General features: G+C 39.8%; 5 protein-coding genes across 5 annotated transcripts; 4 read left to right on the top strand and 1 right to left on the bottom strand.

The window, feature by feature from the left end:
* The first annotated feature begins 4,725 nt into the window (after window positions 1-4,725).
* UGT33R1 (UDP-glycosyltransferase UGT33R1) lies at window positions 4,726-8,060 on the top strand. Its single transcript, NM_001257032.1, is given in 4 exon segments — window positions 4,726-5,523; window positions 5,895-6,117; window positions 6,973-7,192; window positions 7,787-8,060. Coding segments are annotated over 4 exon segments (1,515 nt in total).
* Window positions 8,061-9,945: 1,885 nt separating this feature from the next.
* On the bottom strand, window positions 9,946-12,721 carry LOC101735384 (late histone H2B.L4). Its single transcript, XM_021348838.3, has 2 exons — window positions 12,584-12,721; window positions 9,946-10,645 (listed from the first exon to the last, which is right to left on the bottom strand). Exon 2 carries the CDS (start codon window positions 10,512-10,514, stop codon window positions 10,104-10,106), a length of 411 nt encoding a protein of 136 aa, XP_021204513.1. The 5' UTR covers window positions 10,515-10,645; window positions 12,584-12,721; the 3' UTR covers window positions 9,946-10,103.
* On the top strand, window positions 12,615-13,169 carry LOC105841242 (histone H4). Its single transcript, XM_012696429.3, has one exon. It carries the CDS (start codon window positions 12,769-12,771, stop codon window positions 13,078-13,080), a length of 312 nt encoding a protein of 103 aa, XP_012551883.1. The 5' UTR covers window positions 12,615-12,768; the 3' UTR covers window positions 13,081-13,169.
* A 2,148-nt stretch (window positions 13,170-15,317) lies between these two features.
* Window positions 15,318-15,799, top strand: LOC101739098 (histone H3). Its single transcript, XM_004933256.4, has one exon. The coding sequence runs from the start codon at window positions 15,368-15,370 to the stop codon at window positions 15,776-15,778; it is 411 nt and encodes a 136-aa protein (XP_004933313.1). The 5' UTR covers window positions 15,318-15,367; the 3' UTR covers window positions 15,779-15,799.
* Window positions 15,800-17,014: 1,215 nt separating this feature from the next.
* LOC101738772 (histone H2A, sperm) lies at window positions 17,015-18,053 on the top strand. Its single transcript, XM_062673396.1, has 2 exons — window positions 17,015-17,794; window positions 17,906-18,053. Exon 1 carries the CDS (start codon window positions 17,427-17,429, stop codon window positions 17,784-17,786), a length of 360 nt encoding a protein of 119 aa, XP_062529380.1. The 5' UTR covers window positions 17,015-17,426; the 3' UTR covers window positions 17,787-17,794; window positions 17,906-18,053.
* Window positions 18,054-18,530: the final 477 nt, after the last annotated feature.

Raw genomic sequence — 18,530 nt, 5'->3', positions numbered from 1 at the left:
GGTACTTTCTCAATTGTTTAAATAGTAACAAATCGCTCCGAAAAGTAACCCTAACAGTAATTTTCAATGAAAAATTCGCTTCGAGCATATCAAAATATTTACGATTATTCAATATTATTTAAAAGAATCAGTGTGTCTATCTTACAACATGTTAAAATTAGGACAAAAGCCGGGAAATTCCATTTGGGCCGCTGGTTAACATCCAACCAAGCCTGTATGTATCACCCGATTTAATCGTTAGGTCGTGACTTGGGGATTATCGGTAATAAGCCTTCAAATTATAGTCTTCTAGGCTGAATGTGGACAATTACGTTCACCACGGCACGGGGCTATATCTGAACGCGGAAACAGTTACTGCTGGGCAGTTAAGAGAAGGATAAGACCTCCGATGCATTCGTGCTGAGCGATGCACCGGTGTTCGAATCTCAGGCGGGTACCAATTTTTCTAATGAAATACGTACTCAACAAATTTTCTCGATTGACTTCCACGGTGAAGAAATAACATCGTGTAATAAAAATCAAACCCGCAAAATTATAATTTGCGTAATTACTGGTGGTAGGACCTCTGGTGAGTCCGCGCGGGTGGGTACCACCGCTCTGCCTATTTCTGCCGTGAAGCAGTAATGCGTTTCGGTTTGAAGGGTGGGGTAGCCGTTGTAACTAAAACATGAGACCTTAGAACTTATATCTCAAGGTGGGTGGCGCATTTACGTTGTAGATGTCTATGGGCTCCAGTAACCACTTAACACCAGGTGGGCTGTGAGTTCGTCCACACATCTAAGCAATAAAAAAATAAAAAATAAAAAAGCCATTCTGGAAGTCATAGAAAATGATAGGCTGGTGAATTGTTCCAACTGTTTCCCGACCGGTCGAATACTAAATGTTGACTTTATTTTAGTATTTTAAGTTTAGTCAGTAGACCGAGTCATCCGCGAACAAGGCCAACCCCACATTATCCGTCTACCCCCAAGGTGACCCTTCAGAGTGGGGATGTCGTTTGTGTAGAGGGCGTATAGGGGGACAGGACACTTCCCTGCGGAACCCCGACAACGAAGGTTCTACCCTCCAGGTACTACCCAAGCAGTCACACGTGAGCGTCCGGTAGGCCTGCGTCTCGCAGTTTTCGGTTCAGCCCCTCGTGCCACACACTGTCGATATCGGGAAGGACCGCTACCGTGTATTGACAGAACATGGGTCAATTGCAGAGTCGTTGACCGGCCGCTTCTACAGCCGAATTGCTTGGGCCTGAGGAGAATATATGGCGATAGTCTCCTCAGGAGATTTCGATCAGGAGAGATCGATAGTCTCATCAGGACGATTGCTTATTGTCTATATTTCACCCTTTTTGTTGACAAGGTCACCATGCATGGTCTGTTTCTGGCAAAGAAGCCCGCAAAATGTGAACGAACTAATGTTTCGTTCAAAACAAAAACAAAGTCGAAGCATATATATGCATTATTAACATACTCATCTGTGTACACAATGCGTCCATATTTATACAAATAAATATAATTGGAGTGTCTGTTTGTACTAATAAAATAACGAATTATTATTATTATTAAGTACTTTTTTTTTCGGGACTAGGTCCGAACCTCCTACGAGGTCCCCGCGCCTAGAGGGCGCACGGGGTGTATGGGAATTGACGATCTGCAAGGTGTTGGGAGCAGACCGCGGACCCAAAGAACTTTAGGGCCCTACCCACTAAATGACTCCCCTGCACTCTTCGCCCAAGCGTCCGATCCCCTCCGAGTTCAGAACTCGGAGGAGGTAGGGGGGTTACCGCGGTCACCACTGCAACCAGATAGCGCAGCTCACCTCAAGGACGCCCAGTCGACGTTTCAGAGCCTTCGATTCGCCTCGAAGGCTCCGTCTCGCTACGGCAGACGGTGCCGCTGGTGTCCCGGAATACCCCGCTGGATCAGTACCAGCCTGCCGGGTCGGGACGTGATACACCGCCAACCGGTTGCTCTATTATAGATACTCCTTGGCAGCGCGCTAGAGTGCTGGTAGCGCGCCGCGCGGCCTCTACCCCTTCAGGTCGCCCCTTGACCTTCACCGGGGGGAAGCCGCCACCTACAGGGATTTATACACAGTACATAATATAACATTTTTTTTTTAATTTTGTCTGTCTGTTTGTTCCGGGGAATCTCTAGGCTGGACTGATTTTGACGAGACTTTCACTGATAGGTAGCTGATGATTTAAGGAGCAACTAAGGCTACTTTTTTGAAGTGAAACTTCCTTATCGGCGTTGGAAAAAAATTTACCGTCACATTTTTCGGTTACGCGTCACTTTTTTCCGTTACGCGCCATCTTTTAATTAACGGCTGTATGTTCTGAAGTATGGATGCGCATTTGAGAAACCGACCTCATGTCTCAAGGTGGGTCACGGAATACATTTTGTAATTGCAATAATCCCAGGTAACCCACTTAATATCACGTGGACCGTGCTATTATTGTTATTACGTAAAATAATAGGAAGAAAAGTACCAGGGTATTATGATATCAAAGAGATGTATTATTATAACTTTACTCTGACGTACAGCCTTCTTTATTAATTAACGGCTGTATGTTCTGAAGTATGGATTCCGATTTGAGAAATTGACCTCATGTCTCCAGGTGGATTACGGAAATCATTTTGTAATTCCAATAATCTCAGGGAGCCCACTTAATAATATCACGTGGACCGTGCTATTTATTACTGTTATTACGTAAAATAATAGGAAGAAAAGTACCAGGGTATTATGATAGCAAAGAGATTTATTAATAATTAACGGCGGTATGTTCTGAAGCATGGTTTCGGATTTGAGAAATCGACCTCATGTCTCAAGGTGGGTCAAACTTCACGAACCTCAGGAACCCCATTTAACACCACGTGGACCGTGCTATTATTATTAATTTATAGGAAGAAAAGTACCAGGGTATTATGATATCAAAGAGATGTATTATTAAAATGCTGTAATAATCTTAGTAGCAAAAAGGTAAAGTGAAATAATTGTATTATTTGTATTCATGTCTATGATAATAAAATCCTTTTGTTTAAACTTTATCTAATTTAACTTTATTTAACCAATTTCTAGAAAGTTGCATGTAGATCATTTTTCGAAAAATAAGGCCATAAACAAGTTTCACTTCTTACGTGTGTACACTAGTACACGCACACATTTTTTTTAGAATAGCTTCGCCCCGCGGCGTTACCCCCGGTACGACAATAACCGCGAGTAACATCGCGGGACTCAGCTAATATTAGAATATAAATTATTTTTGAAACACAATTATTCGTCAGGGAATGTTCAAACACAATCCAATTTAGGTTACGCTATGTCGAGCAGCACTAGTTTATAACGTAAATCGCCTAATGTGCCTAAAGTGTCGCCTAAAGTGTAGTATCGATACACGATTACCAGATTTAAAATTCCAGGCTTCGATCAAAGCTCTCGTGGCAAATAACCGAGTAATACAAATGTACAAATAAACCACTTATTAGCAATACCGTTTTTGGTATTTTGTGCTCGAGGGTAGGCCTGTTTCGGTTTCATAAGCACTCATAAACTTTCACGGCCTGCGGCATGGCCCCAATTTCATGCATATTGTTACGCGCTGGGGTTCGGGATAAATAAAATTCTACCGAATTACAAGTTAACACTGTATTCAACACTTAGAACACTTCACTACACTTTAAAATTCTCAATTCGCTTATTTCGCTTCGCTTCAGGTGATCCGTTTGCTGTTTCGCTTCGAGTAGTTCCGATTACTCATTGACCGCGTGCCATCTCTGCAACGCTTTTATAGCCGATAACTCATCCCTTGAATTATCGAGAATATTCCACACGTCTCTAGTAGTAATTTCCGCTATCTGTCAATAGATGGCGTTGTACTTCTCGAGCGTTCTAGGCGCTACTAGATCCTTCGATATTCGTTCGACTATTCGGCGATAGATGGCGTCACTCTTACCGGCGCATCAATATATATATGCGAAGGGCCTTAAACTATGAACGAACAACATCATGTCATAAATACGAGACCAGCAATAATTCTAATTTGCGTAACATCTGGTAGGTAAGTCGTGTCCGCCCGGGTAGGTACCACCATCCAGTCTATTCTGTCGCGAAGCAGTCACGGCCCTCCGGTTTGAAGACACAACCATTACTGTATAGAAAATAAAGACTTGTCCCGCATGTCCCTTGGTGGATGGTGGATGCTTCATCGTGATACCCGTCGATTGTGGTGAAACAAAACAAAAATACTGTTACGAGTTAATCTCGTGTTTCTTTTATTTTTTTATTTCTTAGATGGGTGGACGAGCACACCGCTCACCTGGTGTTAATTGGTTACTGGAGTCCATAGACAACATACAACGTAAATGCGCCACCCACCTTGAGATATAAGTTCTAAGGTCTCAAGTATAGTTACAACGGCTGCCCCACCCTTCAGACCGAAACGCATTACTGCTTCACGGCAGAAATAGGCAGGGTGGTGGTACCCACCCGCGCGGCCTCACAAGAAGTCCTACCACCAGTCATCTTATCGCCATTATATTGTTTCCGAAGATTCGGATACAGGTTTTCGGGTCATGTTTAATACTCGCAAAAAATAAGGAAATACACATCGCATGATATTGCGTAATCCAAATATATATTTCGAATTTAACATAGTAGTGGGTACATAAACAAAAACAGTCTAGTAGATAACAAAGGCTGGTGAAGCCACAGCGCGAAACGTACACCATGATCCTGAGGGTGGTCATAGCGTTAGCCTTCTGTGCGCCGCACATGCGCACGGCAAGGGTTCTTATTGTCGTGCCCACGCCGTCATACAGCCATCAACTGATCTTCCGCCCGATAATCGAAGAGCTAACTAAGAACCATCAAGTAACATTTATAACCACGAACCCAGCGTATCCAAAGGGAGATACCCCACGGAACCTCACTGAAATAGACGTGGGTCTGATCTCTTACTCGATGTGGAACCAAGAACTTTCAATAGCTAAAGACGGGAAAGACAAAGTAAAGGTCATCTTTGAGGCGACACCAAAGATATTTGCAGAGCAACTACGTTCGGCAGTTGTTGAAAAATTGATACGTAATGCCCAATTCGATCTGCTAATTTTAGAGGCTTGGTTCCGACCGGTATTGATCTGGTCGTACCTGTACAAAGCTCCCGTGTTGCTGGTCAGTTCCATGGGCACTGCTCCTGGTAACCCTGAAACCATGGGCCTGCCCAACCATTGGACTTATCACCCTTCGTTAGTTCATCAGAAGATCTACGACCTAACGACCCGTGAAAGGATTAGCAAAATGCTTAGATATCTGCACGTGCAAACGGCTTTCGATGCGAACGAGGCCAAAGAGAATGAGATTTTAAAAGGTATTTTCAATGATGCGCCTCCTCTTAGGAGTTTAAGGAGGAACGTGGACGCCATGCTCTTGAACTTGAACCCGTTGTGGGACAATAACCGTCCTTTGCCGCAGAACGTTCATTACATCGGGAATATCAATCGTAATCCTGCGAAGGAATTGCCAAGGGTGAGTTTTGTGGTCTTGTTTTATTTGTAAAGGCTGACGAGCATACGACCTATAATTATGTTATGGTCGTTCCCACCGGTTAGGCTTCCTGACGGAAGATAGCTTTGGCGGCGCTTTGACGCTGGGAAAGCAGAGCCTGAATCCGAGAATACGGAACTCATCACTCATTTGATGTTCTTCAAGTCCTCGTCCTCTTCAGCGGTTCCTTAATGGTTATTCAGCAGCGAACCGCAGGCGAACACTTCATAATAGTATTAATAAAAGCTCTCGTATTATACGATAGTGGTGCAAAATGCTACGAAAAGTCGAGTCTACGCATGCTGGACCTTTCAATATCCCCCACGGAGCTAATAAACTGTCTTTACCTCCAGGATCTCCAATCGTATTTGGATTCATCTGACACCGGCGTGATCTACATGAGCTTCGGCACAAACGTTCCTCCTTCGAAGCTGCCTCGTCAGCTGACGCGGATGTTCGCGAGCGTGTTCCGTGAGCTGCCGTACAAGGTGCTGTGGAAGTGGGATCTCGACGTGGTGGAGGGGATGCCGGAGAACGTGAGGACCGGGCGATGGTTCCCGCAGGCTGATGTCTTCAGTGAGTGTCTAGTTGCTTGAGAGTAATGTCGAGTGAAGGTTTAACTTAACTTATATGAATAAAACCAGATTTGGTTTGTTGTACTTCTGTTTATGTTACGAATGATTCTAAATACGAAATGGTAGGGGTTAATTTGTACACAACGATATGTGGTCGTGCTTCGTTTGAATCACGTATTGAACTGATCGCTCGTGGGAGACGAGACGGCGCGTGCAGACCCCGATAGCGCCTGTTGGGATCCAGCACTTAACCGCTCTCAAGCAAAGCGTCAGGCGTCTCTCCAAATCTTTCTGATTATTCATGAAAAAATGGGGCGAATACTTTTACCTGGTGGTAGGAATTCTTGTGAGTCCGCACGGGTAAGTATCACTACCCTGCCTATTTCTGCCGTGAAGTAATAATGCGTTTCGGTTTGAAGGGCGGGACAACCGTTGTAACTATACTGAGACCTTACAACTCATGTCTCAAGGTGGGTGACGGAATTTACGTTGTAGATGTCTATGGGCTCCAGTAACCACTTAATACCAGGTGAGCCATGAGCTCTTCCACACATTTAAGCAACAACAGCTTTGAGATATTTGTTCAAACTTCATCCTAAGGCCTAGAAGACTACTATATTCTAGAAGCGGCTTCCGATCTCTGTAGGCACCTGTATATTCACTTTCTTGTCTGATTTTCTACCTAATGCCTAGTTCCGCCTAACTAAAGGATCATTTACATTACTGAAGCAGTTTTGTCTAGTACTACCGCAAACACGCCTTCTTGTCTGAAGACTGCGACAGTAGTTACTCCAGTGCGCTCGACCTGGTCACCTCTGGTCAATAAAGTAATTTGTAAAGCCCCTTTATTACCCAGGACATCCGAACGTGAAGCTGGTGATAACCCAGGGAGGGCTGCAGACGTCAGAAGAGGCTATAGAATGCGGGAAACCTCTGATCGGGATACCATTCCTGGCTGACCAATGGCTGAACGTGGACAATTACGTTCACCACGGCATGGGGGTGTATCTGGATGCGGAAACCGTTACTGCTGAGGAGTTCAAAGCGGCCATTGTGGAAGTCATAGAGAATGATAAGTTGGTGAATTGTTAAGTTTATGTTTCTAAACTTTAATTACAGAGAGGAACTGTAGCTGAGATTTATATGTATTTACGTTATTAATACGTGAAGCAAAAACTTTGTACCCCTTTTTACGAAAATTGCGCGGACGGAGGAGTATGAAATTTCTCACACTTATAGAGAATATAGAGTAGGAGTGCAGAATACTAATATTTTTATAAATTATCCATAAAAAAATCATTAAAGCAATAAAGAAAATATTACACACACTACCATGTATTTGACACACACACGCATATGTATACATACTCTTTTCTTTAATATTACAGTCTGTGGTCAAATTGAGAATAGATTAATATTGTTTATCTTTAATATTATTTGTCTAAAGTGTAGTATTGGCGCAATCTATGACTATAGAAGTATAATTAATATCTAGCCTTTGACAATAGAACCATAATAGTGTACAAACTTATAATTTCAATTAATTATAGTCGAATTTCGACTACTGCGAGACCACTAGTTCTAATAAAATACATCTAAAATAGTGGACCCGATGTGTCTGATACTAAACCAGCAGCCTGTACAGTCTGAGTGTGAATGTGATGCTCCAGGTACCGGAGTAGCGTGTTGAGATTCCGTGGACTGGTGAGCGACGTCCGGCTGTCCCCGGCGCAGCGCGTGGCCTGGTGGACGGAGCGCCTGCTGCGGCACGGGGGCGCCGCCCACATGCGCGCGCCGGCCGCAAACATGCGCCTCCTGGACTATCTAAACCACGAACTGCTTCTCCTCGTCATCTGCTGCTGTGTGTGCGTCAGCAGCCTCATCGCTTGGGCCGCTGTGCTTATTCTGAAATCACTTCTTAAGGGTTTCGGAATTAAAATTTGAAGACCCTTTTTAAGGCTATCACATAGCTTTTATCGCGGGCTTTGAGCGCGGCGACCGAATCAAGAAATACCGTAACGAAACTAAAACCTAACACTCCCACTCCGCCTACAATGTAGCTCGCGTTCAACACATTCACACGTTGCGCTTGTGTAGTGTTTGTGAATAAGCGCGCGGCGTGACGTCGCACTGCATGCGCATCATGAAAAGCCTGCCCATCTCTCTCTCGCGCGGTCTAGCTTATGAGTTTGAAGGGGACAGTTAATGTTTTGCTTTTCTAATGTTTGTAAATATAGCGTTGTCTTATTTTATTATTGTTTTAATATTAAATTATTATTGTCTAATTATAATTGCATAAGTTGATAAAAAATAGTTTTAACGCGGCAGTCCCCGAGTGCCACAGGTTTTTTTATCTTGTTTTTATTTTTAAACTAAAATCTTGCTACATTTTGTTGTTAAGACACATCCCTCATCCTCCTCCTTCAGTGGATCGCTTATTGTTGAGCATCGTGATGCCCCCCTCTGACCTTTTTTTGGTAATTTGTAGCCACTTATATTAAGACACAGCGAGTTTAATTATAAACGATTAGAAAACATAGACCCCGGGTATGATAGTATAGGGTAATGTCAGGAGAGGGCGTTCTAAAAAGGCTTGGATTGACTCTGCGATTGATTGATTGACTTCTAGGAGAGAAGAGAACGAATGGGAGATGACATCTGATAGGTCTGAGTGGGAATAGAGGAGTTGCTGGAGTGACCTCACATCTACTGGTGGTAGGATGTCTTGAGAGTCCGCACGGGTAGGTACCATCTACCTACCTCTGCCGTGAAGCAGTAATGCGTTTCGGTTTGAAGGGTGGGACAGCCGTTGTAGCTATACTGAGATCTTAGAACTTATATCTCAAGGCGGGTGGCGCATTTACGTTGTAGATGTCTATGGGCTTTAATAACCACGTGACACCAAGTGGAACATGAGCTCGTCCATCTAAGCAATAAATAAAAAAAATGCAGTACAAGGGCATGGATAAGATGAAACAGCATCTAATTCAAGTATGATCAATAAAAATATTAGTGTAGTTACAAAAACATAACCCGCAAAATGTAGATCTACTTATCAATGTTTTAAACTAAGTAGGTAGGTGGAAGATTTTTTTTTTTTTTTTATTGCTTAGATGTGTGGACGAGCTCACAGCCCACCTGGTGTTAAGTGGTTACTGGAGCCCATAGACATTTACAACGTAAATGCGCCACACACCTTGTAGTAGTAGTTATATTAGTGTGTTGCGCATTTATTGAATTCCATATTAATTATGTGCTAAAATTTAGATTATTTCTGCCATGTAGCAGTATCACCACTGCCTGGTACCTATTGCCATTAAATAAGTAAAAGAGCGAAATAGCTCGACGTACGTATACTTATGTAGGTAAATCAATAAAAAATACTGTACATAATTCTAAGACGTTTTTTTTTTTAATACGCTCTTATTAGCTTCAGACGTATGTTAGTATGTAGCGGAATCTTTGAACATGATTTTGACACCCTTCACAACATCGGATTAACTCGAAATTTGGCATACTTATTAAGGGGCGACGACAATACAAAAATAAATAAATAATTTGAAAACATTGAAATTGAAAAAATTAAAAAATAGAAAATAAATTTTAATTAATTTTAATTAAAAATAGTGTAATAAGAAATGATTTAATTGTAAAAAAAAGCGTGGGTTGCATGGTATCATCAGTAGTTATAATTATTTTATGAACATATATGAGTAGAAGGGTTATTTTGATGATATCCTGAAAAGCACCCTACGCTTTTTACACAATTTTTAATTCAAATTTATTAAAATTTATTTTCAATTTTTTAGTTGGATTTTCTATAAAAGCGTTTTTTTTTAGTTTCTTTTTTAAACTATTATTTATTTATTATTGAAAATGTTTCGGTCCCGAAAAGGACCATGTTCCGAAATATCTCAATTAATAAAAATAAAAATTAAACTGATTTCCTTTGCTTTTTTTTTAAATATAAATTTTAATTGTCATCAATCATTCCGAGTCGTTGCTTTTGGAGTCTTTCTTTTTGCTCAAATGGTACATGCTTATGGCCTTCATGCCCTCGGAGTTGGCGTGTGTGGCCAGCTCTCCCGGTACTAGTAACTTGACGGCAGATTGGATTTCTCTGCTGCCCAGAGTATTCTTCTTGCCGTGGGCGACCAGCCTTCCGGCTTCCACGGCGATCTTCTCCAGCATATCGTTAACGAAGTTATTCATGATCAACATCGACTTCCTCGAGATGCCCAGGTTGTCTTGCGTGACGGCCCTCAGTAATTTGTAAAGATAGATCGAGAAGCTTTGATAGTTCTTTTTTTTTTTGATTTTTTTCGTTTTCGATATCGGCTTGTCCACGACCTTCTCCATAGACTTCAAAGGTTTCTTGGGTACTTTCGTTGGCGCCATTTTGTTGTTGTTGTTTTTTTTTTTTTTCACTTGCGTGACGTTTTAAAATGTCACCTTTTTATAATTTTATCTTGTGTTCATTTTACGACGTGTGCTATTATCGTGGAGTTTTTTTTAGCACCAATCACGATCTGGAACGTTTATTTATTGATTTTGAGGGTATTTTTAGTATTCGATACGGTATTGTCGGGCGACTTTTTGGCGGTAACGCGACAAGTGAAGTTGTGTGATTTGTTTTATTTTGTCTATTTAGTGTTTGTTCAGATTTAAATGTGTAATAACGGTGACTTATTAACTGTTTAATATCTGTGAAAATAACACAAATGTGGGAAAATAAAACAAAGCCGCTGGACGTAACTTCTCGGGATCCTACAAAAAGTCCACTGAAAAAGTCTCAGTAAATGACCACCATTTTACTGAGATTACATTTCATCCCCTATCAGCTCATCTCATTTCATTTCATTTAATTTCGTCCCAGTTGGTTAATGTCTCAAATTAATCATCTTCATTTCATTTCATTCCATATTATCATTTTTCATAAGAAATAAAAATATAAATTGAAATAAGACATAATGTAAAGGACTTAGTTACCAGGTCATAAAATCCCTTAAAAAACCTATCCTATTGTTGGGTGTTGAAATATTATTTTGTGTTTTGCGTGTTTGATGAATAAACCAGTATGCGAACTATTTCGCTATTTGGTTTAGTGGTCATCAGACCTTAATATGAGCACCTTTAAGCACGAGGCATTGCATGGTGGCTTTGTGAAAGAATAGACTGGATATTGATGCCCACCCGTGCGGGCTCACTATACATCATTATTAGTAGATTGTATTATATTTGAATAATGATTTTTTTTATTGCTTATATGGGTGGACGAGCTCACAGCCCACCCGATGTTAAGTGTTTACCGGAGCCCATAGACATCTACAACGTAAATGCGCCATCCTCCTTAAGATATTAGTTCTAAGGTCTCAGTATAGTTACAACGGCTGCCCCGCCCTTCAAGCCGAAACGCATTACTGCTTCACGGCAGAAATAGGCAGGGCGGTGGTACCCGTGCGGACTCACAAGAGGTCCTACCACCAGTAATTAACTATTCCGTATGTATTACTGTCGCGAAACAGACTTGCATTCGCGCTTGACGCAGCACACCGCTAACTCCCCGACGCATCGTGCTGTCTCGCTACTCAATGGCTTGCTAGCCTATGCTCCGGAAATGGATATATTCCATGATGGTTTGCAGCGATTTATTGTTGTTGTTAGAAATTACTTAAGCTAATTATTAATACCTTACAAATGTTTTGGTTTATACTGTTAATTTGTAAGTAGACTAATTAAATAAATAAATAAATAAATTGAGACAGATATACATTAAAATTGAAATTTCGACCTCATGGCCTATGGTAACCGGGGACCATGACGGGACCGCGAGTCCGTTGAATCATTTAGTACAACTAAATGAAATTTAAAATTTAAAACAATTGAAGAACGAGACGATATCCCTTCCACGATATAGAAAAAAAAACACAATGTCAGTACTGTACATTATTAGAATTTTCGGTATTGAAAATTTAAATCGCAATTATCCTCCTATAAGATTCTGGAGGCAAGCAATTTTAGCGCAAAATAAAAACAGATAGCTATTCTATTATTTCACATACAATAATTAAACTGAGCTCTAAAAACGCTAACACTCGTAAAATTAATACGTGAAGCAAAAACTTTGTATCCCTTTTTACGAAAATTGCGCGGACGGAGGAGTATGAAAATTTCCACACTTATAGAGAATATAGAGAAGAAGTGCACAATGCTAATATTTTTTTAAAATAATGCATAAAAGATACATTAAATCGATAAAGAAAACATTACACACACTACATACCATGTATTTGACGCACACACGCATGCATACTATTTATTGTCAAACTTTTGTTCTTGACGTCTGTTGTCAAATTGAGAATAGATTAAATATTGTTTGTCTTTGTTAATATTTTTTACAGTGTAGTCTTGGCGAAATTAGTGATTATAGAAGTATAAAATACAATCATAATAATGTACAAACTTACAATTTCAATTAATTATAGTCGAATTTCGACTACTGCGGGATCACTAGTACTCGTAAATACGACAAGTCACTAAACAAAATCTACCTTCATAATAAATAAATGAAAACACTAACAGTCAATATAAATTCTGGCGGCGTGTATAGTTTGACGCCATTACGGTTTGACGTTTGAAAGCTGACGCAACAATGACGGGTCGCGGTAAAGGCGGGAAAGGCTTGGGGAAGGGAGGCGCGAAACGGCACCGGAAAGTTCTCAGAGATAATATTCAAGGAATAACGAAGCCTGCCATTCGAAGATTGGCGCGACGCGGCGGCGTCAAACGTATATCCGGCCTGATTTACGAGGAAACACGCAGCGTTCTAAAGGTTTTTCTCGAGAACGTTATCCGGGACGCGGTTACTTACACAGAGCACGCTAAAAGGAAAACCGTAACAGCCATGGACGTGGTCTACGCTTTGAAGAGGCAAGGGAGAACGCTGTACGGTTTCGGCGGGTGAAGCTATTTTTTTTTTTAAATAAATAAATTTATCTATTGCTGTTGTTTTTTTTTGTCTCGTTACTGACAAAGGCCCTTTTCAGGGCCGCATTTTATCTGTATTGAAAAACCTGAAAAAATAATTAATAAATTTTTCAGATTCTTTTTTTTGGTCTTGGAGTTTTTTTTTTGTCGAGGCTATTGGAGTTTTATTTATTTATTGAAATCGACAAACTATATCGCCCATCGAACAAAGACCACATATCCAAAGATAAATGGTGAGACCACATCAAAATACTTCTTTTTTATCATAAATTATTTATAAATTTAGTAATAGAAATATAGTAGTAAAATAATATTCAATCGAGTCAGCATTATATTTATAACTAGCGACCCGCCCTCGCTTCGCTTCGGAAACATTAAATTTTATTATTGATAGGCGACTCCCGCCATGTTGCGCGCGGTACGACAATAACTGCGACGCCGCGGGGCGAAGCTAGTCTAAAAAAGCTACTCCCTAAAGCCTAAGTTACTCCTTATATTATCAGCTACCTAATAGTGAAAATCTCATCAAAATCGGTCCAGCCGTTCCAGAGATTATCTGGAACAAACAGACAGACAAAAATTGTAAACAATGCTATTTTGGTGTATGTACCGTATATATATTCATATCGACGCTTGAAAGGCAAACGTGACTAAGCGACAATGCGTGAACTTTACAGTAGACTAATATAAAGTTGAAATACCTGAAAAAAAAATTTATTTTAACGAATCTAGCTGTAGTAGAATGTAGCTAGTAGCTGTAGGATAGAAATGATTTTAATAGACCTAGAAATATATAGTTTTTGCGCATCGAATATGGTTATTGCCTATCCTTTATGTACAAAGCAGTTATTGTCGCTTAGTGACATTTGCCTTTCAAGCGTCGATATGCATGTAGTAAAAAGCACTTATTTCAATACTACAAACAGACACTCTAATTTTATTTATATGTATAGATAAAAACATTTCCTCACGAAGCTTTCTTGAAAGTTTTTGTTAAATATAAAAATATCGTGTTTACTTATCGTGTAATTTGTGAGGTTTTGATACGAATCACGTAGTTGTTGAATGAATGTCTGATGACAATGAATATTTAAAAAAAATCTAATATTAAAAAAATTATCAAAAAAAAAAAAAAAAACATGCCCACTTAGTTTCTTGCCAGTTCTTCTCAGGACGGAGGCTAGTTCTTGTGAATTGGCGGTAGTTCTTTTGACGTTCAACAAGTATGTATTTTCATTTATGTTGAATAATTTTTTTTTGATTTGATTTGATTTGGTTTGTTAAATGATCGACTGGTTTGGTATTTGAGGTCTGAACGTGCCTTGTCTTGTGTTGTAAACTTTTTGTAAAAAAGTTACTTTGGTGTCTTTCGATTTCGAATACCTAAATGTTTAATGTAACTTTGACAATCCAAGCGAGCTTACTGCCCACCTGATGGTGAGTGGTTATCGTCGCCCATGGATTTCAGCAATGCTAGGGGCAGAGCCAAGCCGCTGCCTACCACAAATGTTACAATTAACTAACTGTTTTCACTGGTGGTAGGACATCTTGTGAGTCCGCGCGGGTAGGTACCACCACCCTGCCTATTTCTGCCGTAAAGCAGTAATGCGTTTCGGTTTGAAGGTCGGGGCAGCCGTTCGTCACTATACTGAGACCTCACAGCTTATATCTCAAGGTGGGTGGGCTCCAGTAACCAGTTGACACCAGATGGGCTGTGAGCTCGTCCACCCATCTATGCAATAAAAATAAAAAACAATAAGAAAAATTTACTTCAGTAGGTATTATTAATTACGATATAAATGTACAAGTTGCTACTTATTTTGTTATTTACTTGCATATTTTTAGTATTTATTTGTATTTAATCGTATGTAAGTCTATCTTATATTGTATTTATTTTTCACATGTGTATATAAGTATATATTTTTATGTGAGTTTATTAAGATATAGCACCGTCCAGTTCGCTTATTCCTCTCCCTGCAAGGTTGCCTGGAAGAGATCGCTATCAGCGATAAGGGCGCCAATTTATATCACCGACTATTATTTGTTTTATATGTTTACTCCGTACATATGGTGTTAAATAAAGTGTTATATTATTATTAAGTACCTCCAAATATATTTATTTCGTGTCGAACATCAGTATTTACCCCCAATATGGACAAAAATAATTAAAGAGGGGGGGGGGCAAATAAATCTATATAAAGAGCGCGCAAATCGATTATCTTGGTTACGCATTTGATCAATTTATTAAATCGGTTTTACTGGAAATGGCTCGAACGAAGCAGACCGCCCGAAAGTCGACAGGGGGGAAAGCTCCGCGCAAACAACTCGCGACGAAAGCTGCCCGAAAAAGCGCACCGGCGACCGGCGGCGTGAAGAAGCCCCACAGATATCGACCCGGCACCGTAGCCCTCAGAGAGATAAGGCGATACCAGAAAAGCACCGAGCTTTTGATCCGCAAGCTGCCGTTTCAAAGATTAGTGCGCGAAATCGCCCAGGACTTTAAGACCGATCTGCGCTTTCAAAGTTCGGCCGTGATGGCTTTACAGGAAGCTAGCGAGGCATATCTTGTAGGGTTGTTTGAAGACACCAACTTGTGCGCCATTCATGCCAAAAGGGTCACCATTATGCCAAAGGATATTCAGCTGGCGAGGAGAGTGCGGGGAGAACGAGCCTAAGCTTAAAGAAGCACAAATCAAGAAGAGAATAGACTGAGAAGTAAGAGCACGAAGAAATAGAGTAGGATATATAGACAAAGCCCTTTTAAGGGCTGCAACCCGATCTGATTATATGAGTAACTTGTTTGTCTACCTTCACCGTTCCTATTGCCATAATTAATAAAGTTAATGGCGAGTTTTTACACCGAACTTACTGGTGGTAGAACGTTTTGTGAGCCCGTACGGGTAGGTACTACCACCCGTGCCTGTTTGTACCGTGAAGCAGTAATGCGTTTCGGTTTGAAGGGTGGGGCAGCCGTTGTAACTATACTGAGACCTTAGAATTCATATCTCAAGGTGAGTGGCGGCATTTACGTTGTAGATGTCTATGGGCTCCTATGACCACTTAACACTAAGCAATAAAAAAATTGTTAATAGGGCCATAATATGTCTACCAGAAGTAATTTGTTAAATAAGTGCCATGTTACATGGTGCTTTTGTTATTCATACATTAAGACCTTTATTGAAATTAAAAAAAAAAAACTATAATACTTTGACAGATTGAAATTTTGGCGGGAACGCGTGGAGCGAAGCTATTGTTAATTATTGAAGTGAAACTTCCTTATCGGCGTTGGAAAAAAATTTACCGTCACATTTTTCGGTTACGCGTCACATTTTTCCGTTACGCGCCATCTGTTTTGTATTCATGTCTATGATAATAAAATCCTTTTGTTTAAACTTTATCTAATTTAACTTTTTTGTATTCATGTCTATGATAATAAAATCCTTTTGTTTAAACTTTATCTAATTTAACTTTATTTAACCAATTTCTAGAAAGTTGCATGTAGATCATTTTTCGAAAAATAAGGCCATAAACAAGTTTCACTTCTTACGTGTGTACACTAGTACACGCACACATTTTTTTATTTTGTTAACATACTTTATTTTAGATTTAAACGTGTAACAATGTTGACTTATTTACCGCTTAGTATTATTTTCACTGGACGTGCCTTTAGGGGTTCTTCAAAAGGATCCGGTGAAGTCTCAGTAGATTCCCACCATTTTAATATAAGGTCATTTTTCATTTAAGCTGCATACTTATATAGGTAACTAGCAGACCCGACAGACTTCGTAGTGACTCAATCGATAAATAAAAGACCTAAACTTTTGTATAAAATAAACTTAATTCAAACAAAAGGAATCCTTCCGACGGGGGACACATCAAAGGAAATACAAATCGTTTGTTTTTATATAATTCCGAGTATTTTCTTATTTATTCACCTTTTAAACCTTCTCTGGACTTCCACGAATAATTCAAGACCAAAATTAGCCAAATCGGTCCAGCCGTTCTCGAATTTTAGCGAGACTAACGAACAGCAATTCATTTTTATATACATATATAGAAGAAGAAGATAGAAGATAATTGAAGATTTTTATAAACTCGACTATATCAGCTATCGCAAGAAGCTATTTGTCATACTAAAAGAAAAAAGAAGTAATTTAACAAAAAAAAAAAAAAAATACCTTCATCATTAAACGGATATAAACAAAATTAAATAAACGCCATTGCACGCCTAAAGCGTCCTCTAGCCATCCACTACACGACGAAGAAACTAAAAGATGATATAAACAGCGAATCGACTGTTACCTCAGAGTATTACCAACAGAGATGTCTTCCAAAAGCACACACAGAAAGAACAAAACTCGGTCTTCGCGTGCCGGCCTTCACTTCCCCGTGGGCAGGATACACAAGATCCTCAGAAACGGCAACTACGCTCCCAGGATCGGTTCCGGAGCCCCGATATACCTCGCAGCGGCTCTGGAATACCTCGCCGCCGAAATACTGGAGCTCGCGGCGGACGCGGCAAAAGAAATGAAAAAGACCAGAGTCATACCGCGGCATATCCTGTTCGCCATTAAAAACGACGAGGAATTAAGCAGGATGATGACCGGAGTGACTATATCGCAGGGCGGAGTCCTGCCGGCCATCCAGCCCGTGCTGCTACCTAAGAAAACCACTAAACACTAAACGCTGAAGTAATTGGCCCGATTCTGACAAAGCCCTTGTTAGGGCTGCAAATTTTACAATTTTATATATCGCATATACGGTGCGAAAACGTCACTTATGCAAATTATGTATTTTTTCAGAAGAAATCTTGGAAAATTCAACATCTTATTATAATTCGAAGCTTGAAAGGCAAACGTGACTAAGCGACAATAACTGCTTTGTACATAAATGATGGGCAATAACCATATTCGATGCGCAAAAAAAAAAATATTTCTAGGTCTATTAAAATCATTTCAATCCTACAGCTAGATTCGTTAAAATAGAAATTTTTTCAGGTATTTCTCATGTATATTTTAAATTGATTTCAACCTTAAATTAGTCTACTGTAAAGTTCACGCATTGTCGCTTAGTCACTTTTGCCTTTCAAGCGTTGATATATAGTTTATTTGCTAGACTAAAGAAATAAAAACAATAATAACTATTTAAACTAAAACTTTAAATTTCATCAGTAAAAGCAAACATCTCATTGATAACTATTACAAAATGTATTTTCTCATACCCAGTTCAGTTTTAACAAAAATTGCATAAGTGACTTTATTTATAGCACAGTATGAGCGATATGCATTTTTAAAAATTAAATAACAGGGTAGAAATTAAATTAAGCAATATGAGATGTGGGACTATGATGTTTTTTTGTTGTTTGTTGAAAAGAAAACTTGTTAGTTTTGTTTTTCTTTTCTCACTTGATAATATTTTTTTTTAATG

This window comes from Bombyx mori, chromosome 2 (genome assembly GCF_030269925.1).
Source record: "Bombyx mori chromosome 2, ASM3026992v2".
NCBI lineage: Eukaryota > Metazoa > Arthropoda > Insecta > Lepidoptera > Bombycidae > Bombyx > Bombyx mori.
This window is presented reverse-complemented; position numbering and strand designations above follow the sequence as displayed.